This window comes from Delphinapterus leucas, chromosome 7 (assembly GCF_059928025.1).
Source record: "Delphinapterus leucas isolate spDelLeu-1000000601 "Yukka" chromosome 7, BTC_Dleu_Yukka2, whole genome shotgun sequence".
NCBI lineage: Eukaryota > Metazoa > Chordata > Mammalia > Artiodactyla > Monodontidae > Delphinapterus > Delphinapterus leucas.
In genome coordinates, this window is record NC_143135.1 from 8,501,541 (window position 1) to 8,522,145 (window position 20,605).

Consider the following 20,605-nt stretch of genomic DNA (forward strand, 5'->3'; position numbering starts at 1 on the left):
GATTCCTCATCTGTAAAGTGAGATTTATTTCACTACCCACTTCACAGATAAAAAATATAAGTCTTTCTCCTATTGAATGCAGCCTCTTAGAGAGATGTTGTACGCACAGCACCTAACAAAGAGCTTTAATGTATGCTCAAACATTTGTTGAATTAAGTTAATGTATGGGCACAAATTAAACCATAAAGCAATACACAAAGGTAAGATATAAAAAATCAAATATTTCCACCTTTATGTAAAAAGAAGACAATGCTCACTGCTGAAATGCCTTCAGGTGGCTCTGTATTAGTTTTGCTAAAAATGTTTTTCAGAATACCCTTCAATAGACCCTCAAGGGCAAACTGCCAGTGAGGAACAAGTCAAACAGCTCCTTCTGCCACCCCCCCCACCCCTGCAACCCGCCTCCCCACTAGGTTATGATGATGTGCTTACAGGCAAAACTCAACCAGTAGATTGGAAAAAACAGATACGAATATCTCTTTGAAATTTAAAGAGACCATCACAAGAGGAGGCTAACTGGTAACAATTACCACCACCACCCCCCCAAAACGTAAAACAGAAATGCAAATCCTATACAGTATTTAACGGGATTCTCTCTGGGAATTCCCTGGCGGTCCAGTGGTTAGGACTCGGCGCTTTCACTGCCGTGGCCCGGGTTCAGTCCCTTGTCGGGGAACTAAGATCCCACAAGCCATGCAGTGCAGCCTCCCCTGACCCCGTCAAAAAAATAAATAAATAAGTAAACAGATTCTCTCTGAAATTGCAGTATTACAGAGTCACATGTCATACTCTAATAACAGATGTTACTAGTCAGATATGCAGTAAAAGACTTCAGCGATGTGATCACAACAATACTGATTACAGCTAAACCTATGCAGCGTACGTACTTTTTCAAAACACCTATAACATACCCCATGATCCAAATTAATTCTAGAGTAGTTGCTATGAATAAACAGAATGAAAGCTGTCAGTCTCCTGCACAACTCCTGAATGACTTAAATGATACGAACATAGTATCGACTTGGTAGCTTTTATTTTAAAAGTTTTACTATGAAATTTATATATTTTTCACAAGTCTGTACAGTTTAGGAGGCAGTTATAAATTCATCATTAACAATAAAGTTGAACACAAACTATAAGCTAGGTACACGCAACAAATATGCATAGCTAACCATTTATTTGGAGCTTTTGTTAATTCTGCTCAGAATTACAAAAGTGGTAAATTCTAGGTTTATGGCTAGTCTAAAGAGAAGTGCCCTTCTAAAGAACAAACAACCTCTTGGCTCACACAAAACTGGAAACCTTAACTTTCCCCTGGCCCTTCAATGGCACATCACCAATTCCTTCACTACCAAGCTTTGTTTACAAATGTTTGTAACCTGCACGGGATTAAACAGGTGCCTCCTATATCAGGACCAGTATATAATTTCCTCACCACAGAATACAATAAATGCAATAATATTAGTTTTATTTTGTTTTCAGACCATCACTAAAATAATAAAAATAAAAACACTGATGCTCTTACCAGCTACTACATAAACAACTCCCAAGAGATTTCAACTTAAGGAAGGTGTGTTAAATATATGTAGACTGGTTTGTTTGATCATAGTCGTTAAACTACTTGTGAATTGACTCTAAAAGAAAACAGCATTAAAAGAAATCTTCTATTCCTGGGGAATAAAAACCACCTTGGTCAACAGGCATTTGTGAACCATATTGACATGACCATTCATTCTTGCTGTCTCCTGTACTCTTGCTTCCACTGATAGGAGTTTCACAATGTATCATGACTTATGGTCAGAATGCTGCACAAAGTATTTAAGCATACTGATGCCAAGCGATCTATGAAACATCCTGGCTCCCCCTCAACTTCTTTAACAGATCAGGTGAGTGAAAGGAGTGGCAGCTCTTATTAATATGAGGGGTCAAAAGCTGAAACAACTGACTCGCTTTCAGAAAGCAGAAAAAGATATAAGAGCATCCTTTAACTGGGAGGAAGATTAAATGATTTCTCACTTGTAATTCAACTGTTTTTTGTATCTATGTGTTTCAAACCTGTAAATAGATGTATCAAGTACTAGGTATCGTTATTCAATCAAAGTTAGGATCTAAGGGCAGCAAAGCAAATTTGTCTAGGTCACGTTCCTGAGGCTTAGGATGTACACAAGGTCATACAATTAATGAGAGAGACAGGATTGAAATCTAGGTGTCTCTGGGGCTCAAGTCTGTGTGTTTATCACCATGTTATACTGTCACTGCTAATGGGACATGAATACAATACAGATGTCAGCGTTGAACGGTGGTCAGAGTTCTTTTTTACGTAAGAGTTAAGACTGAAAATACAAGTTACATAATCATATGATTGACTGACGTGTTAGAACAAAGCGTAAAAATGATGCCTTAAAAAGTACACAGAACAACTTAGTTTCACGAGTGAAAAAGAAGTATTTAAAGCATTAAAATATTTTTTAGTTGTCCAAGCTGTTTTTGCTTTAAGCTAACTTCCACAAACAGACACAAGAAATGTAGCTTTATTTTGGCACCATGATTTTCAGAGCAGTAATTAAGAATAGTCTCCAGCAAGTTATAGAATTTCAAAGGCTATAGACAACAAGCTATTAAAGCACTTTGAAACATCAGACAATAGACAGGTATCTATACTTGATGTCTAATAAGGCAACCCTCATCCTGAAAAGAGCACTAATTATTTCCGTATTTTCTACCTCAACCTCAAATTTCTGCCTTTGAAATCCTCACTTTCCTTCAAAGGCAGAAATCTGGGAAGCCAATCCTGGCCCCGACCTTCTCCAAGCGTACATCACTGCCAGCTGCACTAACACCCGACGCACTGGAAGAGAGAGTGCTATTGCTGATCACCTTTAGGTAGGAACTAAATTTCTAAAATTTGGACAGGTCAGTCAAGACACAATTGTCTCCTGCAGGCACCAAGTGACCACTTCCTCTTCTTTTTTTTATTTTTTGAAAGTCTCTAAAACCAAGAGGAGCTTGGTGAATGAAAGTGAAGCTAAAGCTTGACATCAACACTTACAGATTTTTAAAACAAGGTAAATTTTTTTTTTTTTTTTTTTTTTGCGGTACGCGGGCCTCTCACTGTTGTGGCCTCTTCCGTTGCGGAGCACAGGCTCCGGACGCGCAGGCTCAGTGGCCATGGCTCACGGGCCCAGCCGCTCTGCGGCATATGGGATCTTCCCGGACCAGGGCACGAACCCGTGTCCCCTGCATCGGCAGGCGGACTCTCAACTACTGCGCCACCAGGGAAGCCCAAGAATCCATTTTAAATGAGTCAAATTTTGGAATAACAGACTTCATCTTATTTTCATGGTGCAAAAGCTTGAGACATTTCCTCAGAGATGGAGAAAGCATTCTGTAAGGAGGAAGATCTTCTGCAATGAAATGATGACTATACACTGCAGTGTCTCAAGCTAAACTTTTCCAGTACTGACCTGACAAATGAGGATCTTGCACTGAACCCACTAAAACTGTATTAATGATTTTTACACAATATTAATATATATTTGCAATGGGTAAGACTTTAAGGTGGAGAGAGTATCTAATTTATTTTTCAACTGTATCAAAAATTTAAAACCAAGAGAAATCAAAAGGTATGCACAAAAGGGCCAACAACCAAAGAGTAACCAATGACAAGTGATTAGAGCCAAAACACCAAGTTGCTAAATATATAAGGAAGCTGCTGTTCATCTGGACCTTTGCCCAGAACACAAAAATTTGGAGGAGAAGCAGTGGTAGTTTAAAGGGGACAAGGGTTCTAAATTTGCTGCTTCATTCATTTATCTGGACATGTAATCTTGGCCTTGCAGAAGCTTCCTCTGATACTGTTTCTACTGAAATGGCCATAACCACACTGGAAAATCCAAATGAGTACCAAAGCTCTTACGTGGAAATCCACTGTTCGAAAAACACGTAGAGAATATATTTAGAGCTAAGATCAGTTTTGTTCTTTAGAACAATCAACCCAAGATTCTGGTAAAGGAGACGTTGAAGCATTTTAAAACGTCTCAAAATCCTTTAAGGTAACTAAATAAACAGCAAAATTATCTGTACTCTGCCAAGCTTATGGCCCTTCTTTTGACAAAATGTTTTTTTTCTTTTTCTTGGAAGACTGAGTTCCTTTAAGAATCACCACCTGCTCATGGGGCTTTTTTTTTTCCCCCCTCAAGAAGGCATCTGCACTGCAGATCTCTGCACGAGGGGAGCTTGCCAGCCAGCTCCCACCACCAGGCAGACGCGTTATACAATGGAAACTGAAAGCGGCCTGCAGCTTCCCTCCTAGTCTTTCACAGAGATGGGAGGAGAAGGGGGTTCAACCAGCCCCTGCTTTGTCTGACTTTTCTCCCCCTCCCCCCTGTCTGCGGGAAACACCCCCTTTTGTTATACTTCGATCAATAATAGCCGACAAAAAGCATGAAATTAAAATATGTTGATGGCTTGGCATGACTCTACCTATTATCTTCTAGAATATAAGCAGCTACCCTCGTGTCCCCACCCCCACGCCGCGCCAGTGAAGAGCAGGCTGTGTTGCAGATGCAGCCACGGATCCATCTTGGACCATCAGCAGCTCCCTCCCACATCTTCCCTGAGCTGTTCTCATCACGCCTCCTTCTACCTCGGAGCCTCAGAAAAATCGGGCATTCGGTGTCTGGCCACAAAAAATTAACCGCAGATGAAAACAGTATAGAAAACGGCCTCAGTGTTTCCATTAAACTTCCTCATCTTTCCCACGGGCAACCAAAAAAACACATGATTTTTGGAAGACTACGAATGGCTGATTATGTCAACACCTGTTTGCAAAACCTGCAATGCAACCCAACCCTTTCACCACCATCCCCTCAAAATCGTAAGGAGTCATTTCTCCTACCACCAACCTGCCCCAATCCGCTCAATCTCTCTAATCCTCCACTAAATCACCCTGGTTCAGAGGACGGCTCCCCCCGAACCCGTGTCTTTTCCCACCTGCCCAGTCTCGGCGTTAACGCCCACTCTCCAGAGTATCTCCCCTCCCCCAACCTGTTTTCCTCACACCCCGTTATTCCCTCACCGCCTGCAAGACCTGACGCTCCCCTCCCCCTTACCCCATTTTCCAGACGCTCCTTCCCGGGGGCTGAAGCCTCCAGTACGCAAGAGTGATCTGCAGTCCCTGACCCCGAAGGCACCCCCCCCTCCCGAGGTCGGGGTCCCCCGGCGCGCCTCACCAGCACAGGAGGAGCCGCAGCTCTTCGCCCCCAGGGCGGGGCAGGCTCCCGGGCTCCCGCCGCCGCCGCCGGGCGCAGAGGACTCGGCCACGGAGGATGACGAGGAGACGGATGGGGACTGAGTGGCCGCCGACGGCTCCGCCATGGCTGCGCAAGCAAAGGCGGGAGAGGGGTGAATAGCGATGTGGGACGGGAGAGAGGGAGGGAAAAGAAAATAATCGGGCGGTTGGCTCTCCGAAGTCGCCTCGCCTCTCCTTGCTCCGAGGACAGAGTCCGACAGACAGACTGCCTTAGCCGAGCGCCGCGAGAGGGCGGAAGCGCGAGCGCGCAGGCGCACAATGGGCCCTCGGGCTGGTGGCGCGGGCGGGAGGCGGTCAAGTTGAGGCGCCCAGCGACGCAGGGCGCAGGCGCAAGAACTGTCCCTCCGCGCTCTAACAGGGAAGGAGGGGCAAAATTGGCTTCGCCCAGCGCCCGGGCCAGTGGCTGGGGTGGGCCGTGCCCCGCGGGGACCAGGCGCAAGGGGCGTGGCCAAGCATCAAGCCCCGCCCACCACTGCGGCCGAAGTGGGAGGGGGGCCTGCGGCTTACTGTTGCTTCACGGCTCGTTTTGTGAATGTTTTAGCGTAGGCTAATTATGTGTTTTAACGATAGGAGTTTCTTTTTGCTTCCATTAGTGGAGAATATCTTTCCCACAGATTCCAGAGCCGATGTCTTTTGTCTGATGCGTTCCCGCTCTTAACTCCAATGGTGAAAACCACAGTTTTCTGCAGGCCCACTCTGCAAGGTGCTTTATGAATTTTTCTGGATGTGTCGTAACAGCTCATCACCATGAGGCAGAGATGGCACGATCTCCCATTTGGTAGGTGGAGAAAGATGCTGTACAGAGTGAAAAACTATTACTTATTCCAGTCACATTGCAATGCAGCCGCAGAACCTGCTTCATGTTCTTACCTCGTTACTGCTCCGAAAGAGGCATCCACCTTGGGCCTCAAGGTTGTCCTTTCCTCTAAATAGAGAGGACACATTCTGAATGAAAAAAACGCTGAGCTAATGAAAAAGGAAGAGCCAGGAGATAACATCCTGGCTGTGGTTATGGGGGATGGTAAAATGAGGTACTAAAAATTGAGAATATGGCACAAAAGACACGTAATTGAATTTTATTCGTAGCCTAAAAGAGGTCCTTAGTGAAAACTGTATTTGAAACAAGATATCTAGCTTATACTGGATTTTGTTCACTTTTTGGCTTCTCTTTGGTCGGCTTGCAAAATTCAGAGCCTTCTCCCTACGTCTGGTCAAGTGATTTGAAATGTGCCTGATTCTTTTAAAAACGGAAATGTAGACTGGAAGTAATAAAGATGAAGACTGTAGGCTTTGTGATTGCTAAAGCAGCAATCGATGACCAGAAGGGCAATTGCAGGATCAGCAGATCCTGTAAAGATGCTACCTTATGAAGGGGGAGGTAGCCAGCCAAGCAGCCACAGAGAGGAAAAGTGATCTGACCAGAGGAAATCTTCTAGAACAGTCAGTGGACTACATCTGTCCTTGACAGTTTTTAAGGTCAGGTAAAGCCCAGACAGGAAAAAAACTCCTGGCCATTGAAACACTCTGAAAAAAGGCACAGAGAATATTTCCCAAAATAACTTTGTGGCAAATATCTAACTCTGGCACTTAACAGCATCAGATGACACTGCAGCAACCTGTCCCTTAGATGACAAAGAGAAATGCAATCCAATCTGATAACCAAGCCAGTTATCTACCCATTCTGATAAATGCATAAATTTTAAAATTTTACATTATTAGGTGCTGGATAAGGAAATGAATGAGGCTGGTCCCTAACTCTGACAGCAATTGCTAGGATCTGCAGACCCTGGCTGGAAAGGAATCCTGTTTCCATATCTAGAAAGAGAGAAAAGAAGATAAAAATCAAGACATTGATGTGGTCTTGGTGGTCTCTTCAAACCCTTCAGATTTTTTACATAAGAGGCCTTTGTGCTAGATCCAATTCTTGAAGCTGCCTTTCCTTCCTGCTCTCATTTGCTGTACCAGTAAATTTCCCTGAGACTGACTCTTGCTTGGGATGTTATTTGCATACATGGTTTGTTCCACAGATGTTTACTGGTCACTTGCTGTGTGTATGACGGTATCCTGGGAAAGTTGGAGGGATCCAAAAAATATGTTTGTCCTGAGCTTACAAGCTAGTTGGGGCTTAGAACATACTCACATAAAGTTTAAAAAATACAAATTAAATAGCAACCAAAAACAACCCCCAAACAACACAAAATTATAATGCTATGATTAGATGACAAGTGAATTGTATGAATTTAAGAGTATAGGGAATGACTATGGAGTTATAGTGACTTGGGGAGGTTTTATGAAGAAGCTAACTCAGGAGTTTGGAGTGGTAAGGAGGCCATTAAAGGCAAGGGAGAATGGTGTGAAGCAAATGCATGGGTTGTTTTTAAGCAAGTATACAATTACACCTCCTTCTGGGCAGACCAATCACAAAAAAGCACCCCTTCCTCCCAGCCCAGCCCATGATGCATGTCACTGCTGGCTTGACTAGCAGAACTTGGCCTAGATTTGATCCCATCTTGCCCCTCCCCTCCACAGGCTGCATTAGTGCAACACAACACAACACAGCCTTCTGTGGTGGCTGGAGGCCTAGAAGTGTGAGATGTTTTGGGTACGGTTAGCCCAGGTTGGCTAGAGCCAAGGGCTTGAATTAGGACAAGAGGGAGATAAAATGGGGAAGATGGGTTGGGGCCAGAGTGTAGAGAAGCAGTAACAGAGCCTTAAAGAATTGAGGGTTCATCTTAAGGCTAATGGGGATTCAGCATAAGTTTTCAGGCAGGGAAGGGCTCAGGTGGGATTGTTAAAGCGCTCACTGGAGTACAGCCATTTCTCAGGAGTTCTGAGCAATTTTTACTGCTGAGGCACTGAGCTGGGAAATCTTCTTTCTTGGTCCTATCCTTATGGGACAGGTATTTACAAAGCTAATTTCCCACATCATTTTCTAGGCCATCTTATTACCCAGTTTATTTTTCTTCTTGACTTTTAGAAAAAAAATTATTTAATATAGTCACATGCCATATATGTGTTTATATTCAAAAGTATATATACTATCAAGTTTTATTCTATCACCAACCCCCCTCCACCCACTGGTCTCCCCCTCTACACTCACATAGGTAATTACTGTTAGGAGCTTTTTGTGGCAAGTGTACGGGTGAATATAGCAAATCTGTATCCTTCTTTTTTACTTTTAAATTTTTTTTAATTTTTATTTTTGGCTGCGTTGGGTCTTTGTTGCTGCGCGCGGGCTTTCTCTAGTTGTGGAGAGCGGGAGCTCCTCTTGGTTGTGGTGCGCAGGCTGCTCACCGCGGTGGCTTCTCTTGTTGCAGAGCACAGGCTCTAGGCGCGCGGGCTTCAGTAGTTGCGGCACGCGGGCTCAGTAGTTGTGGCTCATGGGCTCTAGAGCGCAGGCTCAGTAGTTGTGGTGCACGGGCTTAGTTGTTTCACGGCATGTGGGATCTTCCCGGACCAGGGATCAAACCCATGTTCCCTGCATTGGCAGGCGGATTCTTAACCATTGTGCCACCAGGGAAGCCCTATACACCATTTTATACACGAGCAAAGTAAGGTATTTAAATGACACCCCGGGACGCCAGTAGTCCAGTCTGTCTTTTCTGAGTGCCCAGACTGTTGCTTAAATGTGGATCCTGTGAGTAGGTGGTAGGAGAGGAGGCTGAGCTGTCAGCACAGTCAGTGAGTGATAATTATTTACTTGGCTGTTTACCCCAGGAGGCTGTGAGTCTCTGGAGGACAAGAATGTGTCTTATGCATTGTTGCAGCATTACTACCTAGCACTGTGCCTGGCACGCAATAAACACCCTATTTTTGGAAAGCTGTGGATCCTGAGTCACAGTGGATATTATTGCAGAAAACAATTTTTCTATTTTTGTGCTTTGTAACATAATTCAGCGTCTCGAATATTTATGACTTTGTTTTGCTTTTCCAGAATGAATATAATGATTACCAATTTTTGAGCACTGATTATGCATCAGTCATAATTGCCGAACACTTACATCTCATTTAACCTACGACTCTGTGACTTGAGTATTCAAATCATTTGGTAGATGATGATAAAACGAGTTCAGAGAGCTTAGCTAACTCACCCGAGTTTGCCCAGCTAGTGAGCATCAGAGCTAGAATTCAGAGCCAGCTCAGTCTGACCACAAAGCCAATGGCCTTGATCGTTCAAACATGTCTACATGTCACCTACTCTGGAAAACCACAAGGAAAGCCCAGCCTCTGGTCATACCACATGACTCAATTCAGAGTGAGATGGTTGAAGGCTGGCTCAAATCAGTCTCATCAATTTTTAGCATTTTGAACCTCCACTGTTTTGATGACCCTAGATACTTGAGAAGGAAACAACAATAACAAAATAGGTTTCTTGTTTACAGGAGTTGTTTTCTAAGCTGTGACTAATCCTAAAGTGTACCTATAATTTGTAGTGTTGTTCTAAGTGCCCAAAACTTCTACAGTGTATGGGGAAGCTGATGTGCTGACACTGACCTTGATGTTATATTGAGAAAGATGTAATGTATTTTTTTAAACATTTATTTATTTATTTTTGGCTGCATTGGGTCTTCGTTGCTGTGTGCGGGCTTTCTCTAGTCGCGGTGAGCAGGGGCTGCTTTTCGTTGCGGTGCACAGGCTTCTCATCGTGGTTGCTTCTCTTGTTGTGGAGCACGGGCTCTAGGCGCGCAGGCTTCAATAGTTGTGGCACCTGGGTTTAATTGCGCTGGGGCATGTGGGATCTTCCCAGACCAGGGATTGAACCCATGTCCCCTGCACTGGCAGGTGAATTCTTAACCACTGCGTCACCAGGGAAGTCCCTAACGTATACCTTCTTTATTCTTCCATTCAATAAATATTTGAGTCTCTACCATCTGCCTGGCACTGTTTGGGAGCACTGGAGCTGTAGCAGTGAACCAAAACAAAAATTCCTGTCCATTTGGAACTTATATTCTAGTGGGAAGACACAAGCAAAAATAGAAGTGAAACTTAAAGTTAGATGGTGAGAAGTCTTATGGAGAAGGATGGGAAGGGGAATATAGAATGCTGGGAGGTATGCTCAATTTTAAATTCTTACACTGCATGTTGCAACTGTGACAAGTCATTAGCCTCTGGCCCCTTTCTCTTCTGAGCGTGCCTCATAATGCCCTGGATTTGTGTCACATCCTGTAGGCCCTGCTTTCTGCATACCCAATGTGAAACCCCAGGAACCACTTGTCTTGAGGTTCTCATCTAGTTTCTTGCTGGCCAGAGTTAATTTATATCTAACCTAGACTCAAATATAAAGCCTGGCCGAGGGTATTCAAATAATCTTGAGAGTTTGCAGAGAATCAGAAGGTGCAGGGGAAAAGAAATCAAAACACGACCTCTTCAGGTAAGATTAGGTAGAATTATCTTTACCTTTTCACTTCTGGCCTAATCACTCGGGGAGTGAAAAAACAGCTCAAGGGCGTGGCAGGGCCTAGAGATAGCTGGAAGGAGGTTCTGGGTAGGTTATAATAGTTAATGTAGAGGCAGAAGAAAGAAAGTGGAATAATTTGTCGAGTGAATGAGGCAATGATGATGCCAAGAGGTGGTAGCGGTCGGGGGGAGGGAGATAGAGGCTTTAGCCTCTCATAAGCTCCACTAGCTATTTAGCCCCAAGACAACTGCCCCTACCCCAACGAATCCAAAATAACAATATTCTTCAATTGTGACAACTGACATTTTCTCAATCACACGTGAAGCGTGAATAAAAGCATTTTTGGAGAACCCTGTTTTGTACGGATCTACCATACAGTTTACGTAAGAGTGTGATTGCCAAAGCAGCTCCAAAACAAGCTCCTCTAAGCCGGAGATTTACAAAATATGGCCATGGCTTAGACTGGACAAAGCCAGTGGAAGGACTTTGCCTGGAAGTTCTTACGTTAGCTATTAGAGTGGCTATGGTGCGCCATCAGGCTTGGACAGGGACGGGAATATGGGGCGAAGTTGCTGATGGTGATAATGAAGTCACGACCTCCTCTCCTTGTGAAGGCAAAACCATTTAAAAAAACACTGATGCTCACGTCACCCAGGGTTGAGGCCTCGCTTCGGTCCTTAGGGCAGAGTGCCGCCGACCTATGGCCCCGGCCAGCGTTAAACACCGAAACCGTCTCAAACACTGCAGTCAAGGATCTGTGGCCAGTTCCACCAACGCCTCCGCTAGGCGCCTGGCCTCAAGGCTAAGTGAGGGCAGGGCGGGGATGACTGGGCGGCCCACCGCTCCCTGCACAGCCTGCTGGGAGTTGTAGTTCAGTCGTCGAAGAGCCACGGCAATCCCCATCCCTCTCTTCCGCTTCCTCCCCGCCCGGATGAGTGCGCAGAACGGGAACCGTTGGAGGGTACCCAGAGAGCGTGGGACTACAATTCCCAACGGACGGTTGCCCCCAGGGCGCAGCTCCAGGTAGCCGGCTGCGGGTGTCGGACTCCGGCGCACACGCACACGCCTCGGGCGGTGGCAGAATTCGGCCGCGTGCGCTTTCCCGCTCCAGCCGGCTCGGCGCTCGCTGCACTTCTGGCTGCCGGTCGATCCACGCCAGCCCGCTACGCGCCGTCTCGTGGTTTCGCGCGCCTCTCCTTCTCCCTAGTTGTTTGTAGAGCCAGGCCACGCCCGTTTCCCGCCGCCAGGGCCTGGTTCGTTCCCGCCCCAGCCCGCCCCTTTCTGAGCTCCTGCTCCTTCTGCTGGAGGCGGAGGCTCCATGTTGTCCCCTCAGCGAGTGGTAGCGGCAGCATCGGGAGGAGCAGGTGAGGCGCGCTATTTCCCCCGAGCCCGCTCCGTGGCCACCCCCGCCGCCCTCCCTGCTATAGTTTCGAGGAGACCGGACGCCCGCGCCTCCGCCCTTCCTCGTCCCGGGGTTGGAACCGCGCGCCTCTCGCTGGGGTCCCTTGGCTGACGAATTACGGTCCGGGGGCTGCTCGCGAGGCCGGGCCAGTCGGACGCGGGCGACGCCTTTCTCCGCTACCGGCCGGGAGCGGCCGCCTTCGGGGGTCGGGCCCTGGGCCCGGAGGAGGCCGTTAGTACTCCTCGGGGTACTAACGGCTGTTAGTACCCCGAGGGTCGGTGGTCCTGGGGCGGCGTTTAGAGGCTGAGCTGGGCGCTCCGGGCTGCTGCCCTCTCCCTGCCTAGGCGCTTCGCTCGCTCGCTCGCGGGCCGGGAAACCTCGGGCCGAGTGGCTCTGGCCGTATTAACGGGCCCAGGGAGTGGGGAAGGTAGATGCTTTATTGTTCAGCCTTTTAAAAAGCTCTGGAGGGCTGCGAAGCGTCTTTGAGTTGGAAGCTTTATTTTTATCCTAAAGACCTTGAGTTACAGGAGGTATTAGGGAAGTCGATTTTCAACCCGCACTTATCTCCCTAAGGAGATAAAAGAATGTGGCCTAAATTGATTTTTAGGAAGTTCTTTTAGTACGTTTGGTACAGTACGTTGTTCTTTTCCTTTTTTGAAGACACAAAGCATAGGGAAAGTATTAAAGAGAAAACAAATAGTCACCATAAATTCATGGATTTTAATTTCATCTGTCATTCTACCTGGCTTTATTCTTGTTAGCTGTGTGTGGTGTTGAAATGGCCAGAAGTTTTCACTTGCGAAATCTAAAGGCAAAAAAAAAAAAGAAAAGAACATTGTTTGAAGACACTTTTAATAAATCTTAGTTCTCAAATTTGAATACGAAGTTGGATGGAATGTTTTGGGAAGGAGAGAAAAGAACTAACGGACCAAAAACGTGGTTTCACATTTTGGCTGGCTTTTGGAGAAGCAAAACCTACGTAGTTTTAAACCGCGACAAGTATTCAGCATTGCAGTGTACTGAATTTCAAATTACTGTTTTTTTTCAATCCCCACAGAAACCAGCTCATAGTATAGAAATCTCTGTTGCTGCTTTAACACCTGTAAAGAAAACGCTTGATTGAAAAAGACCTCTACCTAATGAAGCATTACACTAGTAGAGCAGGTTGTTTTATTAGCTGTTATTAACTGTCTTATTAGAGTAATCATAAAATTAAGAAAAGAAGTAAAAAGTAAGGATAAATGTGATGATGTGTACTAGCATAATTGTCGTAGTTTTCACTAAATAGGACTTGTTTAGATTAGGCTTTTTTAGAATTGGTTTTCTATGGTGTAGCCCGTGCATTTTTCATTTTTATGATTCCTGAGTCATATAATAAAAGGTATACTCACACTAATTATTTAAAATGAAATAATAGAGAATTGTAAGAAGCAAGAAATATAAAGTCATCTCTACTTCCCCAATTCCTCAGTGGTAGTCATTAGTCACAGTTTGGTCACATATTCTAAGATTTCTTTCAAGTACCTTAGGGAACCCTGGGTTGTGTGAACCTGTTTGAGGTTTAAAATTTACCTGCAGTGACTCGGCATGCCTGTTAAACTTTCTATGGCCTTGTGTCTTATACTGAGAAATTGTTTAACACAACTACAGTTTAAAGTTAGTCTCAATTTTAAAACATTTTCCTGACTTATCTTTGAGATTTTAGGAGCATATTCTCTAAAAAATATCAAGGGGGAAAAGTGAGTGAAAAGCTTATAGTTAAACGAAAAAAGTCTTTTAATTGCTGTAGAGCTGCGGTTCTCAGCCCTGCTGCTGCACATTAGAATAACTTGGGGTTTTTAAAACCTGCCAATGCTTGGGGCCCACTCACAGATTCTGATTTAATATACTGAGGGGCTAGGCAACAGCTTAAAAAAAAAAACAACCCCAAACCCAAGTAATTTAATTTCTGTACTAATATATACAAATTTCTCTGTAGGTGGTTGCTTAATTTGAATTGATTTATTACTTTATAGGAAGTATAATTTGTAATATCAGTATTTTTGTATTGAGTTGATACTCTTCCATGCACATATCTAAAGAATGCCTTTTATTGGTATGTGTTTAGATTGTTAGAATATGTTTTGATTGTTAGAATGTTACATATATTTCACAGATAAAGTATCAATATATTACAAATCAGAAAATAGGTTTTAGTGGTATAGTAGGTGAATAAGCAAAGAAGTAGATTAACTCTTTTTGTCTTGAAATGATAAGGACTCCAAATCAAATATTGCCAGTTAAAGCTTATTCAACTGGAATACAGGTAATTAAAACCTTCAGGTAACCAGATTGATTTTGGGGGTGGTCTCATTTTTAGGGTAAAGTCAAATAAGATGAATATTGAATTCATTCTGTTAAAAAGATTTTTATCTTTTTAATAGAATAGCCTGGCATCTATTCTATTAAATGCTGTATTAAATTAGATGCCTGTAGTATAGCCTGGCATCATTTTTAGATTCAGCCCAATCTCTGCATTTCTGAATCTTTAATACTGTTTAGTCATAGTTGATCTTCATAAATCCATTAAGCACTACAGAATTCTTAATTGACAAAGAAAATGTGGTTTTGTTCAGCATTCTGTGCTAAGGTACAAATTTCCCCTATTCTGTTAAGTTGCATTTAAATAGAATTTTCACTGAAACAACCTTAAAAATATACGTGTATCTACCGGCATGCTTACTGCCTTGAGACCTAACAGTGTATAAAAGCACTCCCTCACCATCACCAAAAAAGAGCCACACCCAGCAGTTGTAGAGGTGGCTGAGGGCTTTAGTGTACTTAGCCTTACATATGATGATGTGTTTTCTTTGGCCTTTTCTGTGAATTAGGAACTTTAAAGACTGCCAGTAAGAACAAGGCATGAAAATGGTATGCTTCTGTTTTTGGGTGTGTTGCTTTTGCCCTTTAGGAAATGTGGTATTTCAGGAGAGTGGAAAACTCAGGTCATAACTTTACCCTGAGTCATGCACGCTACTCAGTGAAATGTTTCTATAACTGTAGTTAGGATTTGCTTTTCAAAACTCTCTGGACAGTAAGGATGAGTACTGAGGCTGGCTCTACCCCAGTGGTTCTTAACCCAGGGCGAGTTTGCCTGATTGGGACACTTAGCAATGTCGGGAGACATTGCTGGGTCTCACAATCAGGAGGAAGCACTACTGGTATCCAGTGGGTAGAGGCCAGAGATGCTGCTGAATATCTTGCAGTGAATGGGGTAGCTCCCCACAACAAAGAGTTATCCAGCCCAAAATACCAGTGGTGCTGAGGTTGAGAAACCCTGGTCTAAACTGTTGACTTGATCTACTAAATTCTGTCTGAATTATCTGAAATAACAATTGTAATTGCTTCCAAATAACTAGTTTCATTGAATTTATCACTGTTCAGATGGTCTTCTCAAGTATTTGAGGGACATTTAAACTTTTTTCCCCATAATGTTTTTTCTGATAGAACTTATTTCTTAAAATTTACGTTTTCCATAGGAGCAGAAAGGCCAATTATAATTCACTAGTCTCATCTACTTGTATTTAGCCCGAGCAGCTACTTTTTTTTTTTTTCTTTCAGTCCTTTGAAAATTCAGAAATAATTCTAGGAAGAATCAGTGCTGTAATTTGCTCAGATCTCTACAAATTTGTCCCTATAATAATTAATTTCACTTGTTAGTCTTTCAGCCATTCTATTTGGGTCGTCTGTTTTTGTTTTAGTGCAGAGCTTCTCCGTTGAATCCAATCATACAGCGATTGTTTGAATAGGCATACTTAAACCTATTGGTTAGTCTGGATTAAGGTGTGTTGTGTCCAAAGTAAAGGATACATCAGTACTTTAAAAGTAATTAAAAAAAAATGTTGTAGCTTCCACATCAACTATTGGAGTCCTTTTTAATTATCCAAATATTTTCAACATTTCTACATACTTCGAAATGACGGCTGATGCGGTATTACTATGAGCTGTTTACAGCACTAATCAGAATTGGCAGTATGATATAGTTCTACCACTCACTTTTTTTTTTTTAACTTAGGTTTTAAGTTCACTAAACTTAGGTTTTCCCTAAACTTAGGTTTTCCCTAAACTTAGGTTTTAAGTTCACTTAAATGTATACAGATGGTCGGGGAACTAGGATCCTAGAAACTGCGTGGTGTGGCCAAAAAAAAACAAATAGAGATGATAGATGTGACTGTGGTCAGGCTATATCTTTGTATGTGTATAAGATGTCACATCTCTTACTCATATAAATGAACATAATAGAGCATTACCTCTTCATATCGAACATTAACTGTTCATGTAAGTGAGCATTACTGTTGTTATCATCTCAGAATGCATATCTGGACCTTGGGAAATGATTGCTTCGCTAAAGGGAGAAGGCATATAAGGTTGCCACTTAAAGGTTTTTCTAGTACTATCCCTGGAGTACTATCTAGTATAAGTATCTAGTACTTATACTCCAGAGTATAAGATTACTGAGAAGTGGGAGTAATTTCACTGCAAATGGAGTATCTCTCCCCCTTAAAAAACTCCTAAAACAAACCCCCAAGTCTTTGGTGGGGTCCTTGCTGAGCAAGTTGCTTTAATGTTTTTATCATGGTAAATTTTGATCTGTTCTTTAGCCAGGACTATACAATTTTAAATTAAGCCAAGGCGTGAATACGTTACCCAGCAAGTTTGGCCAATTTAGATATTCAGGAAATTTTCAATTGTTCAACAGAGATTGAATTTTAGAGCTATAAAATGGCTTTACCTAACTGCCTGATTTTGTAGACGAAACTGAGACACAGAGAAGTAAAGTGATTTACTCATGCTGTTACGGTTAGTACGAAACTGGGCCCAGAAATCTGGTCTTTCCTGATTGTTAGGGAAGGCCTTTCTCCTGTAGATACTCCTTCACTGTTACAATAGTCTTTGCCAAACCAGGAGCTTAAGTCATAAAAGGAAGAAATGGTAGGGTCTGGTGGTATGTTTCATATAGGAAGATGGAGCCAGGGAAGATGTGAAGGCTGAAAGGTGGAGATTTGAGAGAAGTGGAGCATCTGAGAGGATTCATTTTGATGATACTAAATGTAGACTTATAAAATGTTAGAACTGAGAGGGTTGCTAGAGGTTAAATCTTGACTCATTTTACTGTTGAGACTGAAGACTAGACATGCCCAGAATCACACAGGTTGTTAGTGGTAGAACTGGAACAGGAACTTGTCTCCTGACTCTTGTACCCATATATTTCTACATAATACACCTCCAAGAGTGAGCTGATGGTGGAATATCCAGGTGAATCTGCCCCTTAAGCAGTTGCACGTTTGGACCTAAGTGCAGGTTAGAAATTAATGAAGTTGCATCGCCAAAATAGAGGATGTAGTGAAATTATAAGAATAAAGAGCTTATTCAGGGAGAGGTTGAGAACTGCAGAAGGCTAAAGCAGGGCGTTGGTGGGTATCACAGGAGGCTGAAAAGGAGAACCGGTGAAAGGGGGTGGTAAAGAGGCTGGAAGAGAACTAGGAGTGGGCACTGTTGTGGAGTCCAAAGGTTTTAAGAAGTTTTAGAAGTGGTTGGCCAGTGTGTTATATCACAGGTGTAGAGTTGAATGAGAATCAAGAAATGCCTATTGGATTTGGCAGGAGAGGTCACTGATGAACTAGAGAATGGTTTCAACAGAGAGACTGAGAGAAAAGTCAGATTGCAAGGTGATAAGAAGGGAATGGGTAGATAAGTGGATGAAGACACACTTTCAGGGAGGTTGACAAAGAAAGACTGGGAGGAGGAAGGGAAGAAACTGACTTTTATTGAGGTTCTTTACATGTACTATAGGGTTTAGTGTTTACAATACTAGGAAGCTATTATTCTATGGTAGATCCTGGGGCTGAATGTGGTAGTTTCCCTACTCCCCAGGGGCTCCCAGGAGCTCATTACAATATTATTATGTTGTAATGAGTGGAATAATAGTAAAGGTTTTAGTGGAAATAGGAAAGTGGGTTCTTTTTATGGAGTCCCTCATATGTGTCAGACACTGTGCTTTGAGATGGGTATTAGTTTTATAAATAAAAGGAGCTACAAATGGTTAGAAATTTATCCACAGTCACATTGTGACTAAATGGTGGAGTTTTTCGTTTATTCCCCAACTGTTTATTGGATGTCTACTCTCTGTGGGCACTCTTCTGGTTCTTGGGGGATATAGCATTGAACAAAAGAGACAAAAATTTCTGCCCTCATGGAGGTTACATTCTAGAGGTGAGAAAGTAAGGATTTAAGCCCTGCCGTCTCTCTTGATTGCTTTTAGTGTACTGTGCGAAGTGATGGACTCTGAGAGGATGGGGTGGGTGATCAGGACAGAGGGAGGGTGAAGGTGATTGTTGAAGGATGAGCAAGTGTTTGCTGGAGTCAAGTGGAAGAAACATTTCAGGCCATGAGAACAAATGGTTGAATAGGCTGTATATTTGAAAATTTGGAATCAAGACAGGACAGGACGTGAATCCTAACTTTCTCCTAGGAGGAAGACCAGTGAGTATAAATTTACCTGGGAGGATGAGGAGAATAAAGAATTAGAGGAACGAAGGCAGTAGGGCGAATGGTGAAAGGGTTTGACTTACAGGATGGAGACTTTTTAGCTTTCAGCCATCAATCCATAAAATGTTTTTGTAGTTTTTTAAATAAATTTGTTTTATTTATTTTATTTTATTTATTTAATTTTGGCCACGTTGGGTCTTTGTTGCTGCACGCGGGCTTTCTCTAGTTCCTGCGAGCGGGGGCTACTCTTGGTTGCAGTGCGTGTGCTTCTCATTGTGTTGGCTTCTCGTTGCAGAGCATGGGCTCTAGGCGTGCGGGCTTCAGTAGTTGTGGCACGCGGGCACAGTAGTTTTGGCTTGCAGGCTCTAGAGCATGGGCTCAGTAGTTGTGGCACACGGACTTAGTTGCTCCGTGGCATGTCGGATCTTCCTGGACCAGGGCTTGAACCCGTGTCCCCTGCATTGGCAGGCAGATTCTTAAGCACTGTGCCACCAGGGAGATCCTTGATAGTTTTTTTTTTAGGTAGTTGCTGATATGTTTATGTACTGTAATGAAGGCATTCATCCCTGAAGGATGAGGTAACATCCTTAAAGCAACACTCGGGGGTGTTGACTTGCATGATCAACCTAACAGACAGGAAAGGTTGGAAGGTGGCTTGGCTAAAGGAGATGGCCCTGAGGTTTTGATTAAGGGATCTATGAGATTGGGGGGCAGGTTGTCTGAGATGCGAGGATAAATCAGCAAAGGAAATTTACATGATATCTAGAAAAGGGTGAGTGGAAATAAGATTTTTACTTGGATGATCAATAATATAGTTCTCTTGTCTTAGGAAGTGAGAGATAAAGATAGTGTGGTGAAAAGTGAGCAGCTCTATTTGTTTAAATTAAATTATTAATGATGTGTACAGTTTAAAATGATTTTTCCCTTAAGTGGATCCAAACCAAAGGAACAAGATCTTTTAAAATCCAGTGTGCCCAGTATACTGTCGGAGAGAAATGCAGGATCACCCCAGCTCCCTCAAGTAAATATAGCCTGGTTCTCTTCTTTTTCACTTTGCTATAGGCAGAAAGAGGAAGAGATGAGGGAAGGCTTTATCACTTTTTTTTTAAACTGTCCTTCTTAGTGGTCTTCATCTTCTCTTGAAGTGCAGTTCGTTGTCTACAACTGCATACATTTTTGTCATGTGATTATTCTCTCTTGTTTGTAGCCCAGGTAACTTTATCTTCCATACCTGTTGCCCTGACAGTATCACCTGCATTCTTAGGGTGGTAGCTTTCAACTAGATTACAGTACATACCATCCATCCTTTTTACAGTTGTTTATTGTGTGCCTGCTTTGTGTCAGTACATTCACACTGCTCAGTAAACTTTAATAGTGAAATAGATAAAATTGAAAGAGCCAGTACCATGAACTCAATTGTGAAGTCCTGGGGGACTATTGTATTGGCTACTAGGTTTGGTTGTATCTCGTAGAGCCTCCAAGTAAGTGATTTAAACGAGGTAGACATTTTTCTTTCATATGAAAGTGAGCCAGCATGGCAGTTCTGCTACACCAAGTCCTCAGCCCTACCTCTCTTGTTGCTCCAGTATTCCTAGGGTGTTGCCCTCACATGCCTGGTCCAGGGTGACTTGCTCCCACTTTTGCATATAGCCAGCAGGAAGGGGGAAGATGCATGATATGGAAGTTGCTGTATCATTTCCAGTCAGAACTTAGTCACACAGTGATACCCTACATACAAGGTTGGGTTGGAAATGTGTTTCTTCTGAGCATTTATATGCCCAGCTAAAAATATATTACCATAGCAGGAGGAGAAAATGAATATTGGGGGAGCAACCAGCCATCTCAGGGACTTTGTTTGGTATTGCTTTGAGTACTGCACAGTACTTAACCTTGTGGCTTATCCATAAGGTGTGGATAAATTGTTCTCATTTCTTCTTTTATATAAAAGACTGAAGGTCTTCAGGTC

At 43.2% G+C, this 20,605-nt stretch overlaps 1 protein-coding gene across 5 annotated transcripts in view; it reads left to right on the forward strand.

Annotated features, from left to right (window-relative positions):
- The first annotated feature begins 11,651 nt into the window (after positions 1-11,651).
- ATL3 (atlastin GTPase 3) overlaps positions 11,652-20,605 on the forward strand; it is a 52,303-nt gene continuing 43,349 nt past the window's right edge. Inside the window, exons 1-2 of one of the 5 annotated variants that reach the window (XM_089914642.1) lie at positions 11,751-12,073; positions 13,169-13,275. In XM_089914642.1, coding sequence (XP_089770768.1) covers positions 13,251-13,275 — 25 coding nt within the window. In that variant the 5' untranslated portion in view covers positions 11,751-12,073; positions 13,169-13,250. The other 4 variants (XM_022591691.3, XM_022591689.3, XM_022591690.3 and 1 more) reach the window with 4 other exon arrangements.